Source organism: Podarcis vaucheri (genome assembly GCF_965113315.1).
Source record: "Podarcis vaucheri genome assembly, chromosome: 10".
NCBI classification, from domain to species: domain Eukaryota; kingdom Metazoa; phylum Chordata; class Lepidosauria; order Squamata; family Lacertidae; genus Podarcis; species Podarcis vaucheri.
Genome location: NC_138748.1, coordinates 32,822,141 through 32,844,233, shown reverse-complemented (window position 1 = coordinate 32,844,233; position 22,093 = coordinate 32,822,141). Strand labels below are relative to the sequence as shown.

Here is a 22,093-nt window from a genome sequence, read left to right as displayed (position 1 = left end):
CAGGTCACACAACATATCAGTGGCAGAAACAAACACAGATTACTTGATTTTACCAAGCCCATAATCTCTTGTTTAAATTCTGCTTAAATCACACCATACATAAAGCTTCAGTTTCAGTCTTAGCACAAGTATATGCCGCAGGGAAATGAAGGAGGGAGGGGAGAGATAGAGGTGGGGGGAAGAAGAAGAGACACAGAGTTCCAAAAATTTAATTACATAAAACATCTGAATGCAGCACTTTGAGCAACCCACACTTCTGAGTGAAGGGAGATGAAAAGTACAGCCAGCTGCAGAGGAATCATTTGAAGTACCTATGGCTGTGGATTACCGATGCCTACTTGCCTTCACTGATGTAGCTCGTCTGTGAAGTCTTGGCACTCACAATTCTGCTCAAAGCGTGTATTTATGGGTAAGATTTCTGTAGGGAGCCTTATGGAGCTAGAGCAGAAAGTAGGCCATGGTACTGCCTAAATACATCAGACCTTATTAAGTTTGCTGGTTGCCTAATTTTTTATTATTGAAGTATCAAGGCATATTAATACAGGAAACGGAGAAATTGAGAATGAAGTGGCAAACTTACACAGGTACCTAGCCAGGAGAAGGATTTACATTCAATAAGGCCATTACATGTGGAGCAAACCACAGGCACACTCCATCACACCACCTTCCCTAAGATGGTAAAATGATAGTATGACTGCATGACACTCCCTTGTATGTATAAAACAATCACGAATGAAACAGGTTAAAATTCACAGCCTACCATCGCTTGTTGTTCTAAGGTCAGCTTTAGTGTAAATATGACCTATTGGGAAAATCATGTGCTGCCACAAGCATAGCTTTCAAAACAGATTATCTGAGTGGTTTTTTTAAATATATAAAAAATGCAGTCACTTTATCTAAAAGGAAGGATAACATTCCACCGTGCAACACTGAACACGAACCCAGATGTGTCTTCCAAGATTACTATCACCAAAATCTCCTCCATGCAGATGTGACAGTGCCTATAAAACTATCTGCCCATGCCATGCAGAAGTGAACTCACCCAAATAATCATTGTAAAGCACTTGCTCTAAGTCACCAAGCATTGTTATTATAACGTCCTCATCCAGCTGCGCTGTCCCCTCGCGTAAGCAACCTTCTTCCTCCTCCACCCAGTTCTTGCTGGTGAATCTAGGCTTAAAGGGCACTTTTTCATCACCCAATTTGCTCTTTTCTCCTTGGCCACTTTCATCTGCAGAATAGCCTCTGAGCCTTTTGCTTGACTTTCTGCCTCCGACAGGTGGTAGTTCTTCAGTTTCCCACGGTGACTTGTTGCTGGCATGGTAAAGGGAATGTGCTGATTTTGATAGCGCTTTGGAAAGCAAGCTTCTGCTTCCAAGTTCTGTCTCCCCTTCATGATGAACCTGGCTAGACTTAGAAGCATTGCCAAACCAGTTTTCTCTGCATGAAAATCGCCTCTTTTCCCCTTCACTTAGGAGAGTAAGATTCGTCAAAGACCTCTGCTTCTGAAGGCGAGCACCCCCATTTCTTGCATCCTTGCCTCTGAACACCGAGAGTTCAGCAGGTCGTTGCATGATTTTAGCCAGAGATTCACTTCAAATTATGCTTCACATTTCCTAGATGCAGGGAAGGCAAGATCTTTTAAGCCGGTATCAGGAACGAACCTTTCAGCAGCGTACGATTTAGACAGCCTGCAGCTCTCCTCTCCACTGGTACCGAGAAACATAGCTTACACATCCAGTGTGCATGCTGCAAATGACTAGACAGGCATAGTCATATTGTCTGAATTTATGTCGGTTTTGATGCTAAGCCAGCTCTCTCCAGCCCTGTTAATCTGCAGTACTTACAGTCATTTTACTTGAATTTCCTTCAAGCAGAAGAGAGTTGATCAAACACTCGGCTCCAGCACAAAAGTAATCCTAAAAGCCAGCGACGCTTTCCTCTCTCCATCCAATCATCGGTTTCATCAGAGTGATGGACCTGCATCCCTTTCTACAGCTGCTGTATTCTGAAATCCAAAAGTACGGAGCAAGTGCAGACTACTGTGCTTCTCCCACGCTCTCCCGCTAGATCATGGCCGGTTGCTGTGCACAGCTCTTTACTTTAGACGGGCTGATAGAGATGCAAGTGCAGCCTGCACGTCAGAGCTCAATAAGAGCCAAAATTAACCAGCGAAGCAAAGCACTGAAAAGGCTTCCTTGCATTTTAGTATTCAACCTGCATTCCCAGATCTATGACTGTTCTCTGCTACAGCAGTGGATGCTGCTGGCTGCCATGGCAGCAAACAGCCTAGCAAATTAAACCGGAAAGACCCAAGCCTCTGCCCAATTTCGTAATGCCAGGGGTTTTGAGGCACAGCTGAAGCCAAATGGGAGATCCCAGCATCAGCTACAGCACACCTTGAAATGGTATCTTTCACTGTACGGTAAGATTTAGAAAACGATTTCTGTCTTGCCGCCGCTATCCGTTATGCAGGCAATTAGAAGGAGATTTTCAAATGGTATTTGATTCTTGCAGTGCATGGTGAATACGCCTCTTCCCATAGTATAAGAAAGAATTTATCGGAGAAGAGTCTTTTTTTGTTTGTTTGATAGATCAGTTACTTATTATGTGAAGCATTTCATTTCCACCTTCAAAATAAAATGCTTTGGATTCTCAAACCACTAAGGGGTGATTCTAAATGTTCAAAGAAAAAAAATTTTCCCCAATCTTCTGGGGGGGAACTATTAAATTGAGTAGATCACCAGATATGAAATCTCAGTCGAGGTATGAAGCAAAGTACACAAGCTCTAAACATTTTTTTATACACAGTAGCATTAAAATGCAATGAGAAAGTATAATTAATAGCTATAAGGTAGTATTTTTCGCATAAATGAAACCTTGAGTTTAAATATTATACAAAAAGAATTGCATTTGCAAAAACTATAGCATTGAAAATTTCATCCAGCTCACAAATAGAGGTATCGAAAGACCATAATGTCATTTGTCAGCATTCAGCCACACCTACAGAATAAACCTACAGAATAAATCTTAAACCTCTTCCTGAATTACAAAGAAGGAAATTGGGCAGATTATGTGCACTTTTATTAACACTTTGATAGATGGAAATAGCTCTAGTGATGCATTTTCACCAGGAAAATTTGGCTCAGTTATTTATGTGTTTTGGCTAGTTAAACTTAGATATGCCCAAGTGCTCTGTTTGCTCTTACCAGTGCTAAAAAAAATGAGTTTAGCCCATGGTTTGAAATTGGTTTAAGATCCTAGTTGGTTCCACTCCCAGTAATCACAGTCTCCTATTTCAGAGTGAAATGGTAAAACTACGCTTAGCTAGTCGAGGAAATTTTCTATCATGGCACAATGAAAAAGGAGGGAGGGAAATGACAATGCAAAGAAGAACATGCACACACCATCTTCATTTAACAAACCAAAAATATAGACCTAGCCCACCATTAATATCATCAAATGATTAACACAATCAAACCCTAAGCCAAATTCCTACAACACACTAGAGAAACCTGAGCTGCCTTCTTTGCATGGGAGTATTGCAAAATACGGCCTTTCTGCTAGCAGAATGAAAGCTTAAACAAGGCATAGGCTAGCTCCGGCCCTCCAGATGTTTTGGAAGTACAATTCCCATCATCCCTAGCTAACAGGACCAGTGGTTAGGCATAATGGGAATTGTAGTTTCACAACATCTGGAGGGCTGGAGTTTGCATATGCCTGGCTTAAACACTACTCCAGGTACAACTGCTGAATGAAGGTAGCAGACCTCTCAATGAATAGCTGTTCCATATCTGAGGGGGGGGGACTGGTACAGTTAAAGGCAGTTGGGAAAAGAAGGCACCCAAGCTACTTTAGTGTAGTGGTTAGAGTGCTGGACTAGGAGGCCTGGGAGACCAAGGTTGAAATCCCCACTCAGTCATGAAGCTCACTAGGCAACATTGGACCAGTCGCTGCCTCTCAGCCTAACCTACATCACAGGGCTGCCATGAGGATACCAATAAGGAGAAGGACCATGAAAGTCACATTGATCTCCTTGGAGGAAAGGTAGGATATAAATGAATAAATAATAGTTGGGCTTCAAAGATTCCATACCCAAATGTAATTGTTCTCACATTTTAGGAATGTGTGCATGTGTGCTTCTAGCAATGTACATTATGTTCACGTCCTTTCTATATTTATTCAGTTCAGGTAATTCAGCCTTGACTAATACATATACACCAGCCATACAAACATATTTTAAACTCAGGAAAAGAACCAACGCAACATGTTAATACACAGCTGATGTTTTCTATTTATTTATTTTTAGACATTGCATTGAATACAGCCCAGTGGCATATATTCGTACATACACATTGCAGAATCCCTTTCCTTTTCCACATGGCAGTTGCCTTTGGACCACTCCAAGCAGATAATTTTAGAATCTGAACTAGGCCATACACTGCCATTGTCTCCTAGACCAACATAAATTTGTATCAAAAAGATGTTATGTAAGCATGTTCCAAATACAAATGTTTGCAATGTAATTTCAGTAGAAAAAAATACCCTTCCAAAACCAAAGAATGATCAATGTTTTGTAAAGCTGTTTCTTAAAAACAAATTTAACATGGAATAATTACAGGTTCTTATCCACCTTGCCTCTGCATCAGTTGGACAGATCATGAGGATACTTGAAAGAGTGTTGTGGTTACTGAAATTTTCTCAGTGTTAAACATTTTGGTCTAAAAGTCACAAGTTTGTATAAAACAGTGAAAGTTCTTCATGTAGGTAATGTAGCAAAGACCATATCCAAAATAGGATATTGATTTACTTGAACATTCTGTCACATAAGACATGACAAGACATGCAAACAGCTTACAAGGACCACCTACGTTATAACCTAGGTTATCCACTCTCATTTGCAGAGAAGTGTAAGCGTATATAAATATAATTTAAAGTACACACCTTCTGTTGCAACACATTGTGCCAATATTCAGCGCTAAAGAACGTTTTTAGTTTTACCACAGATTGCTTAGATTAAAATAATCAACACAATTAAATAACTACAACATTATTTTGCGACAATAATTCATAATGTTTCACAGTAACATGACCCTCAGCCTAACAAAACTCCTTAGATTTATGTAACACCCAGAGTGTGCTTTTCCCAACCAAGGCCTTCTGTTTCTGCTATGTCTAAATATGCTTTCATCTGCAAACATCAAAAATAGAGCTTGAGGTACAGGCAGAACTATCACTGAAAGGATAAATGCAGACAAACAGGAGATGGATTTTCCCCCACAGGAGACAAAAGCAACATATTCAAAAGAAATGACAAAGATGATGATCTTTAGCATAGCAGTTTCTTAGGTGTTCCCAGATCAATCACCTTCTCTGACTTAGCAGCAATGGAATGCTAACTAGATCCTTTACCAAAACCTATCTTCACAATCCTTAAGCTTCAGAGGGGTTTAAAAGAAACAAAATCAAATAACATCCAATATACCTTAAAAACACAATTATGCAACCTCTTAAAAAATCGGCACGATGACAGAAATACTAAACATTACATTGCAGCTTCAGAAAACAGTATCAACCCTGGGGCCACAAACGTCCACTGTCTTCCAAGTGCCTGAAGGAAAACCTAACAGTATGCCACCATCAGCATGATGTTAGCGCTGCTGATGGCAGTGGTACATATGTGCTGAAAGAAAATAAAAATACTAGGCTAAGGATAATGATGTTCTACGATTACTATTTTTTTCTGTAGATCTTGTTCTACTAAGAAAAAGCTGGTTGTCGGATACTCACTGGTGAATCAGTGCAATTTTGCCTATGTTCAAAGCCAATCCCATAAAGAACAGATAATTTTCTTTGTGTGGGTGTTTTTTTTTGTTTGTTTGTTTTTTAGTAGGTCTGATGCTTGTTTGGATTAGCACAGTAACACTGAAGCAGGAGGAGGCAAAAAACAGAAATGTGGAGCACGGTATCATTTCAATTTCAAAAACCACTGAGGGACAATTTAAGCATGATTGCCCCCACACAGAGGCTACTGATTAGCACTTACAGCACAGTGCCAACCTTACACCTGGCAAGAGCAAGGTTTAAAAGGCTTTTAGTGTGCTGGCCTACGCAAAGGCACCATCTACATGACAGTGCAACCACTTCCAGGGCTATACAACTCTGGAGTGCATCAAGCGCATTGGGTGAGAGCCTTTCAAATGTTACACCCACCACATGGAGAACTGTCACTGGACAGTGCTTTTTGGCAACCACTCAAGGAAGAGAGCTACACTGTTCAAATCCACTATGAGTGACCTCCACAAGCAATTACATCTCCTGAGACATTTCCAGTACTGTGTATGATAAGATGTCAAATGGCTAACAATTTGCTAGCTGCTGTCCCTGCACATCAGATCATCAAAGCAGCAAAGTAACTGCAGATGCCAAAGGATGGCAGCATAAAAGACAAAAAAAAAAAACCCCACAAGTATCAACAACAGGTATCACTTGATGGACAGTATTCCTAGGCTGATGGAATGTTATTGATATATGCAAACACCTGCCCCACGACTGAACCATCTTGAAACAGTGGACTGCAGATCTAGCATGTGGACATTTTCAGTCTGCTGTTCTAGCCAATAATCATCCTGTTCAACAAATGCATGCAATGTTTTAGCTTTTTTTCTCACTCACATTGCTGTAAGGCAATTATGAGTGACACACATCTGCTTTTCTTTTCTTTTTTAGTATTTCCAGTATACCATGAGAGGATAAGTGAACTGTCACTATAAGTTCCTCAATCGAGTACCAGTGACATTCTGAAAAACGAGCCAGGAACTTGTCTGATCACACTCCTGTGTCCATTTCACCCTTCTGTGTCATTTTGGAGCAGAAATGTAAAACCTATTATGGTAAAAAAGGCTAGCTATTTGCTTACCTATGTGTCCATCTGCCTGATTATTTCTGCTAACTCCAATGTGGAGCATATACCATCTGTAGCAGCCCTACTGAAGCAGTTTTGTACGCATTTATTTTTACCTGGGTATTTTGAGCTTGTGTATGCAAATTGACATGAGAAATTGACGTGAACATGCACCATATTCAGAGGATGAGACAATGGGAGGAAGGGGCCTACCTGTTTAGGATTAAAATGACACAGAGCAGGGCGGGAGACACACAATGGTATTTGAATTCTGGACATTTAGACAAAGCTCACCAATGGCCTAAACAGCCAAATGTTTAACTCATATTCTGAGAATATTTAAATCACTGTACAAATGAATACACAAGGCAGCATTTCTACTAGTGCAATCAAATGTTCTTCCCGCAGAAGAAAATTACCTGAAATTATGCCTGCTTTCAAAGAATGCTATTCCTCAAGCTTTTACTGGGGGGGGAGGGTGAGTTTGCTCCCCACCTCGCCTTCAGGAAGGAATGATGTACGCAGGGCGGACAGCATGCAGAGCTGACGGGAGTGCGGCTGTCTGCTTTATAAACTAGTCCTGTCCAATACTATTCCTCTCTCCCCATGGCATGCCTTCCCACCCACCTCTTGTCTAGTTGCAGCTAGTTTCTCATAATGAGGGCCGATGAGTCCTAAATTAACTGTTCGGCCCACACTCAGCACTGTTGTGCTAAGGAGGTGGTGCTGTTTTGGCCGGTTGGCTTTGATCGCTTTCATAGTGGATAGTGAGACACCACATAGGCAAATGCTTAATATCTGGTGAGCTCCTTAAGGCGCTGGTAGTGTGAAGGGTTGCTAAGTCTCCAATCTCTTATTGCTGGTGAGCTTAAGAGGGTTCAGATATTGGCCCGGGGAGTTATCTTCTTGTTGAACAATGACCAGCAACAACAGAGGGAGCAAGCATGGAGCATGATAGGCACCATTCCCCTAAGGCTGAGTCACCTTGAGCCACATCAAAGTGTGGCCCAGATGGATGCTGAAATAAAAATGGTTCTAGCAGGCATCTAAAAGTAAAAGGTTCACAGGTTGAAGCATTTAAGTCGGTGCACAGCATTGTTGAAATCCTGAGTGCCAGTTCTTTAAAACTAAAACTCATAGCCAGATACACACACACACACACCAACCAAATGTCCCTAATGTGGTGACTGTAGATGCTAAGGTAGCATTCAGACAATGGATGGAATAGGGGGGGAAGGAAGGGGAGTTTGCTTCTCTAAAATTCTAAGGAAGTCACCTGCAATCTACCATAAACTTTACAGCACTTGCTTTGCATGCATAAGTCCCAGGTTCAATCCCCAGCATCTCCAGGTAAGGATGGGAGAGACCCTGCCTGAAAGCCTGGAGAGATGCTGCCAGCCATAAAGCAACTTCCTATGTTCCTATGATGTTTAAGTTGTGATTCCATGATGGTACACATCAGTTCCAGATAGGCCACTATGTCGGCTTTAGTAGGGCTCATGTGAGTTGGTGTGATTCGTCTAAGCCATAGAATCTTTACTGAGAATATTGAGATGACAGTCTTTGCAGATAAATCTAACTGGCATTGTGCTATAGCCGCCAGGCATCCAGTAAACACTAGATTTTGGAAGGCATTATCAACATGCGTTGCATGTGTTATTCAAAAGACAGCCATATCCATGGATTGCAGGGGGAAATGGGAAAATGTTCTACTAGGGGAGAGGAACTGGCTCTGCGGATCAATCGTCGTACACAGGCAGTGGTGGAGCTTCATGCTCCGGCACTGGGGGCGGAGAGCAGGCAGGGGCGTGGCATGCTGCCCGAAGGGGCGTGGCACTCAGCGCGCACGGGGTGGGGCCCCAGCTGCGATGTCACCCCACTGGGATCGCGATGCTGGGGGCGATGCGCTCCCCACGCCCCCCTCTTCCTCCGCCAGTGTACACAGAGCAATTCTATGCATATTTACTCAGGAGTATAAGTCCTACAGGTCCACCAGAGCAAATTATTATCATTCAATATTATTATTAAAATAAAAGTCAAATATAAGAAGATGCCAGCAACTTGTTTCTTTTATTAGGACAATGGCCTAAGAAACCACAAAAGCAAACTGAAGACAATAGCTGGAAATGACATTTGAAAGTAAACTACAGGCAAGAAGAACCTGCTGCCCTCTAAATGCCTTTAGATTCCTACTCAGCCTCAGCCAGCAAAGTCAATGATTAGGAATGATGGAGGGTGTAGTTCAACAACATCTGAAGAGCCACTGGTTCTCCATACCTTTCATATTGCCCCTGAATCTGAAGATCTGATTTAGTTATCATGCCTTTGAGGGACCCATTCTCCATGCATTTGTCTAATTACCGTTTGAAGCAATCATAGTCAGCGGTCATCATCATTTCTCATGTCAGCAAATTCCATTAGGTAATCAAGATCTTATTTTCCTCTTTCTCCTGAATCTATGGCCTTTCAACGGCTTCAAAATCTAATGTTAAGCAAAAGTGGGGACAACATTTCTACCCACCTTCTCCACATCTATTAAGGCCCTTCTCAGTCCTTTCTTTTCTAAGATAAGGGAACAAAATGCTTTAGCATTTCTTCAGGTGGAAGGTACTCAGATAATTCATGATATTTTTGGAACATTCTGTATTTATGTGTTTCTGCTATAGTAGGGCTGCAACTGTACACTCAGAAGAGTACAGCAAGGATGAAGAACCTTTTTCAATCTGAAGGTGGCAAGGCTGTTGGGGGCCACATTCAGCAGTGGGGAGGGGCACACACACACACACACACACACACACACACACCAAAAAACCTTACATAGACACAGACAGACAACTATTACTCAGGGGATGCATATATTAAATTCTTAGTAAGTCCAATTAAGTTTCACCTTACATTTTCTCCACAGACTATCTGTCCTGAATGTGCAAAAGGCAAAAAGACCCCAGTAGTTCCAGAAAATTACAAATAACATTGATGCACGGCTGAACTGCAAGCCCTACCTTACAGCTATTCAAAACCTCAAAAGGGGGGGGGGGAGAAATGCAACTGTGCCTCAAAAACCACATACAAGCAATTGCAGAATAATGGATACTTATTACATATTTGCAAGGAACACAAGCCTAGCACTTTGCTGAGACATTTCCCCTTCTGTTTTGATCTCTGCAACAGATCTTTGTGAGGAAGGAGTACAACTGCACATTTTGTACAACATCATCGTCTCCCCCCACTCTTCACCAGCTGTCTGACGAACAGTTGGTAGGTAGAAGGGAGCAAAGGAGACTGTATGCAATCTGACCCTTGGGCCGAGTATTCCCCATTCCTGGTGTACAAATCAAAGCTCCTCCTGAACCAAAAGCTAGCATTGGGCAAAGTGTTCAAAAGGAAGTCCATCAGTGACCTTCTAATCTAGCCACATACAGTGGAGGCAATAAAATAGCCAGAAATGTCACTTAAAATATTTCTAATTAACTTTAGAATGTCTCTTTGCTAAGTAAGATTTACTTCTGAGTAAACTTTATAGCAGTATGTGAGTCACAGGCGAATCACAATTCAGCTCTCACTGCAAAGAACCTGCATTTTAATTCCACTCCCGCTTAACCAAGGAAACACAATGCTAAACAGATCTGGCAGAAACCTAAAAACCATGATTTAAAATTATTTTATTTTATTGAATTAATGATATAAATCAATCTGCCTATGATAATCCAAGACTTCAGGGTTAGGGCCTAGACCAGGCTTCCTCAAACTTGGCCCTCCGGATGTTTTTAGGACTACAATTCCCATCATCTCTGACCACTGGTCTTGCTAACTAGGGATCATGGGAGTTGTAGGCCAAAAATATCTGGAGGGCCAAGTTTGAGGAAGCCTGGCCTAGACTGGTTCAGGTACCCATGTAGATATACATACACAATTTGTATTCTTTAAAACATTCTTTAGACTATTTGAATAGGGTATTTTATGTAAAGCACATCCAAATTGGTTCATCCAAATTTCAAAATAAAGCAGCAAAAAATAAAATACGCATTACTCACCAGATATTTCCTCTAGGCATTGTTTGGCAGTCTTACTATATGCCAGATCCATTTTTGTAGGACTGGTGCAGAAGTCAGCAGGTGGGAGAGAGGTACTGTCATTTTCTGAATGAGTTCTGAAATTAATCAAAGAGTTTCACTGTAGCACCTATAATAATCATAGCATTAACTGCCAAGTCCATGAATGGCAGAGTGGCACACATTTCATCAAAAGCCAGATTCTGGAAATGTCATTAGCACCTCTCTCTCTCTCTCTCTCTCTTTCATAACTTCATAGTGCTAAACTCTTCATCAGGACAGATAAGATTATATCCATATGTTGCAAGGGAGGAAAGTTTACATCTTTTTATATCACATATAACCAGACAAGGTGTCAAGGACTAAATGTCTTATCAAATTTCCCCTATAAGATGAAAGCTTAGTAGGAAGGGAATGGGTACATCAATTTACTGGTTAGGACGTGCTTGGTTAACCAGGCACATGCTGGGAATGGCAAGTTTCTAAATGTTCTGCTGCTTTTGTGTCTCAGCTAAAGAATTATAAAGGAAAGAAGAAGAAGAGGAGGAGGAGGAGGAGGAGGAGGAGGAGGAGGAGGAGGAGGAGTTTGGATTTGATATCCCGCTTTATCACTACCTGAAGGAGTCTCAAAGCGGCTAACATTCTCCTTTCCCTTCCTCCCCCACAACAAACACTCTGTAAGGTGTGTGGGGCTGAGAGACTTCAGAGAAGTGTGACTAGCCCAAGGTCACCCAGCAGCTGCCTGTGGAGGAACGGAGACGTGAACCCGGTTCCCCAGATTACAAGTCACCGCTCTTAACCACTACATCACACTGGCTCTCCCAGAAGCAAAACATTGCTGCCAAAGGCCAGCATTGGAAATAAACAAACCTTGGCTGTGGCTCCTGGTTAAGGTGGTGAGAGCTTAATCATGAGTCCAGGTTTGGCAGGTACACTAAGTCAAACCATGGCTTAGCTGATGCATTACACTGAGCCGAACCCAAAGGACATGGAAGGAGTAAAGCAACTGCGATCTCTTCCCCGGAGGTCAGCACACTTCCACAGTCCTGGTAAACTACAGCTGCCTTACCATGATGTACAAACCAGGCCAGACTCACTCCATGTAGCTAAAAAATGCTTTCATTTCTTGAGTTTCACAACCACCACACAATCATGTAATTTTCAAAATTATATTAATTATATCATTAAAAAAATACTGTTGATGTTAATACACAGATTTTTTTTTCCTAACTGATGTCTCAGTCCTCATACAGGTATTTAAAGGCAAAATAGTAAGAAATGAGAACTTCACGAGAGGCAAAAAAAGAGAGCAAAACTGTTTTCCATGTCCCCTGCAAGTTACGTGTAATAATAAATGATAATTTCACACCTCGGACAATCGAAAGGCATTGATTTTTGCTTCTTCTGAAAACCCAAGGATTACATTTAGTCTGATTCAGAGAACTAGCTTGTTTTGTGAGTATTTGGCACTTTTTTAGCGCCTGATAAAAACAGAGCACACCTTGGAATGCTTTTCTAAAAGCATGTCTTTTAGAAAATAACAACCTGTCAGCTCTTTTGCTATGTTTACTACTTCCAAGTTGCTTATCTAATGGGTTTATTCAAAAGCATGCTGAAATGGATGAGGAAGCACACTGCAGAGCAGAATGCATGATCCTGATAATATTTTTTAAATGTTTAAAAGGGCATCATAAACAGAAAATGACATCTGATAAAATATACTGCGCTTGACTTTTGAATTAATTTTTTTCAAGTTTCTGAGACGTAGTGAAGGCAGATAAGTACTTTTTCATGTTTGGCTTTGGCCAATGCAATTATTAATTTACAGTAAACAAAGGTTTGGCAGCCATGACCTGAGGCAAATGGCCTAGTGCAGTTCTAATACTAAACAACAGCTTAATGTTGTGAGAATGAGCCAAAAAGAAACTTGAATTTCTGTGCCTCTGCTTTACTACTTCTTATTCTCCAAATCAGTGGTAAGGAAATTGAAAGAGTCCACCTTCAGTTTTGAATAAATCACAGTATCTCATTAACTCAGAATTCAGGAAACTGTGGCTAGTTTAACAAACCCAAATCGAACTGTGGCTTCAGATTCTAGTTTATTAACTAACCAAAATCAGAATAAACCACATTTTCCTGAGTTTGAACGTAACAGGAAACTGTGTTTTATTCAAAGCTGAAAGGGGGAGCATTCTTCTTCCCTCATATAAGCAGGAGGGATGGAGAGAGAGATGGCAAGCCTGAGGCTCACTGCTGAATATCTTTGGGAAACCAAACCATGTTTTTGGTGTCTGTACTGGCCCTCTATATTTCAAAGTTCTTAGCTTGTGAGTTCTTGTTAACATAGACTCAAAGTATCTAGTTTCATAGAATAGAATGGGGTGACATATTTGTGGCCCTCCAAATGTTGCTGGTCAGCAATTCCCATCAGCTTGAGCCTACATTGCCAATGGTCAGGGATGATGGGAGACAGAGTCCGGAAACATCCAACCTTATGCTAGGAAGCTGTGGAGCTGTGCGCTGTGAGATGTTCTAAGGTGAGAAAGCCTCTGCTTAAGGAAAACTAGACATGATGCAAGCGATCCATGATTATGCTCTTCCATCATAAAAAATAAAAAAGCAGCTGCACAAGAAACTGAACCTCACTAGGAATGTGACATTGGGTGAGGAGTTGAACTATTTCTCCCAGTTAAAATCTCAACCTCCTTCTGATGATTCTCTTTGCTCCACGGGGGAAAGTGTATGGGTAACTATATGGTATCTTAAGCTTTCCCAATGGAACTCATGAAAAGCTCTCAAAGGTTAATTTTCATGGGGAAAATGTTTCCAAGGCACAGCAGACCCAGCCAGATTCACCTCCTCCCTGGCTGTTATTAATTTAAACAAACACAATAGATCTTAATCACCATCTTCTGCATGACGTCTATTTTAGCCGTTAAAAGGCATAAACTTTCTGAGATGCAGTGCACTCAAACTAACAGCGGCATACTGAGTACAGAGATAGCCTGCTGGGTTGGGAAGACTACAGTGGCTTCTTATGAAATATGTTCTCTCTGATCACGTTGGAAAAGCCTCCCTGTTTTTCAAACATATTTCATTTTTAAACCAGTTGACCCATCAAACTCAAAATGCCCATTTATCCAATTGACTGGCTAAGTTATATAAGAAAATAGACTACCTTCGGCTATGTTATCTTTCTGGTCTGTGTACTGCATTCTGCCCTCAATTAACCCCTCTAACTTAAATGACTGTTCTTGCTAAATGAGGCTGCACTTAGCTGAGCACAGAAACCAAGCCACTGTATGTCTATCGTTAACAGCCATTATTCTGTGTCTGAACAACCTTTCCCACAGATGTCAAAGATTTCCTTAGCTATTCTCTGACATTCCAAAAGCCATACAATTAATATGCCTTATACGGTTTGACAGGTTTCACTGCTTCAGTTGCCCTGAATGAATTCCAATGATTATTTGATTTTAAGACTAGGGCATAGTATCAATATATCACAGTGTTAAATATTAGGGAAAACAAAATCCAGATTCGCACTTTTGTACAATGAATTAAGAAATGTACAAAAGCGAAAATGGGAAAATATTCTTTTTTTATTTTTACCACCTACTTTCGCTCAGACTTGGCAGACCATTATTAAATGCACCACTTCAGCAATTATGCTTGAGCCAAAGATACAACCGTGAAAATATCTAGGTTAAATACTTTGGACTGTCTGTTGCTGGAAATCTTAGTGCTAGCTTTGACTGGCAGAGTTTGGCCTGCTGCCACTTCAATTTCGCAACAATGAATGTAAATGACATAAACTGTTAATTCGCTCTTGTGCTCGTGCCTGTGATTTGCCATTTTAAGGACAGAGCAGCTTGTAATAAGCTTAGCATTATAATTCCTATGTTCACAGGCATACCAGCTAAGAAGCGGGTCTGGACTGAAAATGGTATTCAAATACTTGTGTAGACAAAAGAGAAGCTGCTTTCAAGGAGAAAAGGTTCAAACTGGCACCTAGCATCTGCACTGCACTCACATAGCCCACTAATGCACTATAAAATAATACACTCCTCTCTCCAGAACTTTCCATTCAAAACAGAATATTTGTTTCCTTCAGTATGATTCATTACTTCAGTCTAATCGAAAACCGGTTGCCTGAAGAATACATCAATAAGGGGAGAAGCAAGTGATGGATGAGTCTATAGCTTGGTCAACATTTTAAGGTGAACTAACTTACCGGTAATTCACACCTCTCAAGCTTCTTTAAAGCTTGCACTTCTCCAAACTTTGTGATCTAATTCTCAGTTCAAAACATGTGCAAAATGTCATGGCAAGATCCTAAAGTTATTTTAAAGCCCCATTCATGTAAGATTTTTTTAAAAAGTAGATTTAGAGTGCATTAAATGCACCAAAAACTAAGGCAGCCTTGGACTAAGGCAGTATAGTCATTACAAATCCACTAAGATGTGTCCATGCACACCAAAGTCATGTGTGGTACATAAAGAGGGCTGGGGGGGAAAGGAATGAACCAACTCTTTTGCTGTTTATAAGAGGTTCCCTGCCTTGTCATCTAGAAGAAATCTTTTACTTGCCATAGGCTACTAGCGAAATAGTGGTTTACAAGCATGAACTAAGGATGTTCCATATATATGAGTATTAAAGCAGTTTTTGCTTAAATAAATTTGAAATGCAAATATGAAATTTATATCAATCAGTCTTCTCATTTGAATTACAAATGCATCTCTTCTGCATTAGTAACGATCAGCCTTTCAGATAAACAGCAAAAGAGAGGCTCACGCTGATGTTCAGCCTTAGAGAGTTTCGAACGGTTTGCTGGAATGAAATACCCAGAATATCTCCAACAGCCTACTCTCTTATATTAAATGCTAAAATGAACTAAAAATGTATAATTATTCTGTTGATTTTTATTCTGAGAAAATTGAAGATACTGGTCACAAGGATCTAGGTGAGCAGAGCCAGCCAGCCAGCCAACCTCTCCACCCCACCAGGCTATGTATGTTTCAAGTGAGTGGGGATGTCATTCCATTCAGCTCTACTGGCTGAGCCAGCTGCTGTCACCAGATGACACAAGCATCATTCTATTAGGGTTGTGCTCCCCATTCTACTTGCTATACATGCAGGTGGTAGGCCCATGGGGAGCTCCAAGGGTGGGGCTGAATGGACCTGGGATCCACTGAATCCCAGAGTTTGGTTGATGGCATTGATCCAGTGTGGGGTGGAGGGCAAGGATCAGGGGCGGAGGAAGGCAGGTGTGGTGGGGACTACCGGGTGTCACAACTGAGGGGGTGACAAAATGCCGGCCAGCACTCACCGCGGGCCTGCGGCACGCCCGAGCCATGCGTCTCTCCTGGGAGTGACACGGTGGGTTGGGCGCCCACAGGCTCCACTCTGCCCTAAACAGTCCACTTGCCGCCTCCCCCTCAGCTGTAGGGCGGCTGAGTGGGAGGAGGCAGGCAGACTCCTTGGAGGCCCGGCAGAGCGTCCTGCCCTGGCTGGTCCTGCCCCTGGGCACATGCGCCGCCCCAGGCACCCGATCGGCTTGCTCCGCTGCTGGTAAGGACTGCAGCCTTAGAGAATGAGAGAAAGAAGCATATGCATTGGCCTGCAGAAACCAGGCTTTACTTTTTCAGTGCAGTCAAATGCAAGTTAACAGGTCTAAGTAGGGAGACCTTAGACATAAAGCCAGTGTGTGAAAATCTCAGGTGCAAATCGGTGGTCAGCATGAGGATAGCTCACTGGGTAGCCATAGCAAACTGTAAAGCAGGATAAAATTTGCAAGGATAAAATGAAAGATAAACTGATATAAGCCATGAGCTTCTTAGAGGAAAGGGAGGGTAATACATAACAGTAGAATGCAATCACCTATCTTTCTGTTTTCTAAGATGCCCCACTTGGTTGTCATGCATATATTTATTACTATTAATATAGTAATAAATTACTATTAATATAGTCACCACTATTATTTTCATACCCATTTATGCTAACTATTTCAAAACCTATCAAAGACTCATATGCATACCAGCATACAGAATCTACAAGTTAATTTTTAGCTGACAAAAACAGTTATTCAACTTAAATATATCCTATGATAACTGTGTGTTGGCTTCTTTAAAAAGCTTGAAACAGAACTTCATCCTTGTGAGTTTCCATTTCACGGAAGATCTAACTTTAAAATACTTAGCTACAACTTCTGTTTGTGGAAAACTGTGGGCTGAAAAAGGTACATGATGCAAGAAGGTGCTGACAGGCCTGTGAGTTTTACTTCTAAATGCAGCACCATGAAAGGATAATGTAACATTGCCCCTACCATGTTCCCTGGAAGCGACATGGGGCCACTTGTTTCTGTGCTGCTCTTCGCATGATAGATAAAAAGAACTATCCAATCCAAAGATCATGTTGTTTTTAAATCTGCCTCCATATCTGTTGCTGAGGTACTGAAGCAGCATATATATCCTGGCCTGAGATCCCAAACTTTCAATGTTTTTAATTTAAGAACAAAACAGAATGGCTTCTGGTCATGGTGGATATGATTTGATTTAAGTAAGACTTGATTTAAATCTTTTACAGAAAGACTCATTCTTGCTGGTATAATCTTAGTATTTGCAACCAGATGAAAGTTTCATTTTCGGAATAATAAATTTTCAGAGTAGCTTTTACAGTCCTATAAAAAAATTAGGGATTTGGTTATACTGTTAGAAATACATCAACAGATAATTATGAAATTATTGTGAGGTTTAATAAGTTAACTGTTTATATTTGGACAACTTTTCTGTTGTACTTTATTGGAAGTACAATTGAAACAATTTATTTAACTAAAACAATAACATTATAGCATATGCATCCACGTTTGTTAACTGATGTGGTTAAACAATTAGATTGAGTTTTAGCACACATGAAAAACTTAAAAGAAATCCTTATTTCATGATTAATAGCCTTTGGACTAATGTAACTTAAATAGAAAACTATCTTTAGAAAGATTTTTAATAGACCAATCTTGGTCGATTAAAAATCTTTCTACAGAAAGTTCTGAATGGAATAGACCAGGGGAGAAAACTCCCATGATTAACTTTTCTTAAGATGGTATTGCTGTGTGATCAGTTTTTTGCCATTGTTTTAAGCAACTGTGTTTTCTAAAATAATTAAATATATGGTGAAATATATTAAAATAAAACCACTTCTTTGAAAAATAGCTTGCCACACTTACAGAAAAAGTAGAAACTCGTCTTACCTATAAATAAATGGTGCTACTGTGGCCGTATTTGGGTGGCTGTATTGCTGTTGCTGAGGAAGTTGCACAATACTGCTTCCTGGTGCTTGCCCACTAGTTGCAGCAATGGAGAGAGCAGCAGACGAACTAGGGGTAAGAGCCGTACTAGATTCCTTTCCTTCAGAAGAGGGAAGACCAGAAGGAGTGTATGCTTTCTCATTACCTTGCGATTTTGCTGTTGACTGGGGTTGGTTCCCCTTTGCACTCCTCAATTTTTCCGCCTCTTTACTTCCTGAACATGCCGGTGAAGTACTTTGCTTTGATGTCGGTACTTTTGATCCAGGTTTTGGTATACCACTAGATGAAGATATTAGACTTTCCTTCTTGGCTGATGCAGCCTTGTTCCCCTTGGGGATCAGGCTCGCAATTTTTGAGGTCTTTTTTGCAGGTGTCTCTGTGACCTGGTCCTTCTCTTCCTTCGCCGTCTTCTCAGTGCAAACTTTGTTTTTGTCCCTGCTCTTTTCCTCTTTGTCCTTTGGCTGTAGCAAAGACTTTTTATTGCTGAGATTTTTGCTTCCAGCTTTTGGAGGGGTTAGTTTAGGTGATATTTTAGGGCTGCTGCTGGTGGTGGAGCCACCACTGTTGAGACCACCGCCGAAGCTGTCCATTTCGCCACAATCTAAAAAGGCTTCTTCGTCTCTCCCGCTGTCGCTGGGACCTGAACTGGATGACAAGGGAGGCCGCAAAACAGTCCTAGCGTTAACCAACTTGAATTTCTCTAACATGGATTTCTGCCCAGATGAAGGAGTTTTGGGCCCTTCAGAAAGGGGTGGCTTAAGCCTATCTGAAGGTGGCGTAGGAGAGGTTGCGGGACTGGGCTGCTTGACAGACAGCATGGTAGAGGTGGCACTGTGTTTGACATTCATGGATTTGCTGCGCCAAGGCTTGCTGGCACTTGGAGAGGGGATGGCAGAGACCGGCTGCTGCCCAGTGCTGGTGGGATGCTGTACATTTCCATTCATGCCTGCAGATGGATGAGGACCTTTGGGTGATTCTGGTTTTGAAAGAGAAAAACACGAGGGCATTAAAATTGCAGAGCTCCCCAAACTATGCATTCCAAATGATGATGATGGATGATGATGATGATGATGATGATGATGATGATGATTTAAATTTGTATACTGCCCTATGCCTGCAGGTCTCAGGGAAGTTCTAACATAAAAACACACAATACATAATAAAAACAAAAGCAATCCAATAATCTTTCAATTAGTTGCACAATTGAAAGCACTGTGGGAACTGAGCCTTCTAAAACATGTTCCCATTGACCTAGTTTAAATACGTAAGCCTACCCTCTTATCGTTTCTCCAAACTCGTCAGAAACATAAGTACAGAAATACCTTTTGATTGCTTAAATTATTTTCCTCACAAATCATGCATTATAATTGTTGTTTTATGCTCAGCAAAAAGCGTTTTGGATTGGAGGAAGCTTCAGCCACCCACGTATTAACAGGAGCTCCAGATTACAAAAGGATATGGCACTGGGCTGGTGGGTAACAGGAAGAGGAACATGAATCTGTAATTATTTCCTTAAAAAAATAAATGGATGAAACTAACAGCCTTGTCCTAGAAGCCACTGTGCTAGTGAGAAAGTGTATAATTGCATGCTGCAAACAGATTCAGAATATTGTCCTGGAACAGAAACCCAGGGTGATAACAGTGAGAAGGGTAACAGGAGGAATGAATCAAGATCTGAAATAATATTCTTATTGTGACATCCTAGAGGCCCTTTTGGCCACTACAGACTCACCAAGGTCAACACAAGCCCATGTATCTGGTTTAACGGGATTGAAAGTGACAGACAGCACAGTAGGATAGGTCTGCCCCACTTGCCTCATGTAGGGTCCCTCTAGCTATGTCGGCACCAGCTATTTCCACCTGCACAGTCACATCCATCAAATCGGGGGTAAATTAAGGCTGACACTGACTGCTCTCTGGCCTGGTTAGATTAAGGTTACCAATACCTGGTATAAAAAATTCACCCCTGTGACCTTAACAGCAGCATGGAGGGATGGCATTCAGCAGGTGCATTTTATCTCGGGGGTTTAGCGCTATGACATGACTACTAAAGACATAAGGGCTCCTATGGGCAACATGATGGAAATATCAGAAAGGTCAGGTGTAGGATTTTGTATGCAAAAGGAGCTACACCAGAAATATTTGTAAGATAGAGGATAAGGGGAATAAATGAAGCTGAGTTGATAGACGCAAGCACAGTATGGAAGTAAAGGAATAGCAGCGACGAAACAATACAAGGGTGGTGGTGGTGTTTTCAGTGGTTTACCCAACAAATATATTGGTGGAATTGAATCTCAAAGACAACAGGCATATAAAAGTTATGACACTGGAAGATGAGCCCCTCAGGTCGGAAGGTGTCCAACATGCTACTGGGGAAGAGCGGAGGACAAGTACAAGTAGATCCAGAGCTGATGAAGCGGCTGGGCCAAAGCCGAAAGGACGCTCAGTTGTGGATATGCATGGAAGCGAAAGGAAAGTCCAATGCTGTAAAGAAAAATATTGCATAGGAACCTGGAATGTAAGAACCATGAACCTGGGTAAGTTGGATGTGGTCAAAAATGAGATGGCAAGAATAAATATTGACATCCTGGGCATCAGTGAGCTAAAATGGACGGGAATGGGCGAATTCAGTTCGGATGACTACCAAATCTACTACTATGGGCAAGAAACCCGTAAGAGAAATGGAGTGGCCCTCATAGTCAACAAAAGAGTGGCGAAAGCTGTACTGGGATGCAGTCTCAAAAATGATAGAATGATCTCGATACGAATCCAAGGCAGACCTTTTAACATCACAGTAATCGAAGTTTATGCACCAACTACTGGTGCTGAAGAAACTGAAATTGACCAGTTCTATGAAGACTTACAAAACCTTATCGAAGTGACACCAAAGAAGGATGTTCTGCTCATTATAGGGGATTGGAATGCTAAAGTAGGGAATCAAGAGATAAAAGGAACAACTGGCAAGTTTGGCCTTGGAGATCAAAACGAAGCAGGGCAAAGGCTAATAGAGTTCTGTCAAGAGAACAAACTGGTCATCACAAACACGCTTTTCCAACAACACAAGAGACGACTCTACACATGGACATCCCCAGATGGGCAACATCGAAATCAGATTGATTATATTCTCTGCAGCCAAAGATGGAGAAGCTCTATACAGTCAGCAAAAACAAGACCTGGAGCTGACTGTGGCTCAGATCATCAGCTCCTTATAGCAAAATTCAAGCTTAAACTGAAGAAAGTAGGAAAAACCACTGGACAGGTAAGATACAATCTAAACCAAATCCCTTATGAATACACAGTGGAAGTGAGGAACAGGTTTAAGGATTTAGATTTGCTGGACAGAGTGCCTGAAGAACTATGGATGGAGGCTCGCAACATTATACAGGAGGCAGCAACTAAAACCATCCCAATGAAAAAGAAATGCAAGAAAGCAAAGTGGCTGTCCAACGAGGCCTTACAAATAGCGGAGGAGAGAAGGCAAGCAAAATGCGAGGGAGATAGTGAAAGATACAGGAAATTGAATGCAGATTTCCAAAGAACAGCAAGGAGAGACAAGAAGGCCTTCTTAAACGAGCAATGCAAAGAAATAGAGGAAAGCAACAGAATGGGAAGAACCAGAGATCTGTTCAAGAAAATTGGAAATATGAAAGGAACATTTCGTACAAAGATTACCATAATAAAGGACAAAAGTGGTAAAGATCTAACTGAAGCAGAAGACATCAAGAAGAGGTGGCAAGAATACACAGAGGAATTATACCAGAAAGATATGGATGTCTCATACACCCCAGGTAGTGTGGTTGCTGACCTTGAGCCAGACATCCTGGAGAGTGAAGT

At 41.4% G+C, this 22,093-nt stretch overlaps 1 protein-coding gene across 9 annotated transcripts in view; it reads right to left on the bottom strand.

Annotated features, from left to right (window-relative positions):
• Positions 1 to 22,093, bottom strand: part of NAV3 (neuron navigator 3) — a 459,986-nt gene that overhangs the window by 109,234 nt on the left and 328,659 nt on the right. For 8 of the 9 annotated variants that reach the window (XM_082240711.1, XM_082240708.1, XM_082240709.1 and 5 more), the window contains 2 exons: positions 18,203 to 19,235; positions 10,939 to 11,054 (listed from right to left, as the gene is read on the bottom strand). In XM_082240711.1, the coding sequence (XP_082096837.1) occupies positions 10,939 to 11,054; positions 18,203 to 19,235 (1,149 nt within the window). Of the gene's footprint in view, positions 1 to 1,042; positions 2,285 to 10,938; positions 11,055 to 18,202; positions 19,236 to 22,093 lie in introns of those variants that run through there. The other variant, XM_082240715.1, reaches the window with a different exon arrangement.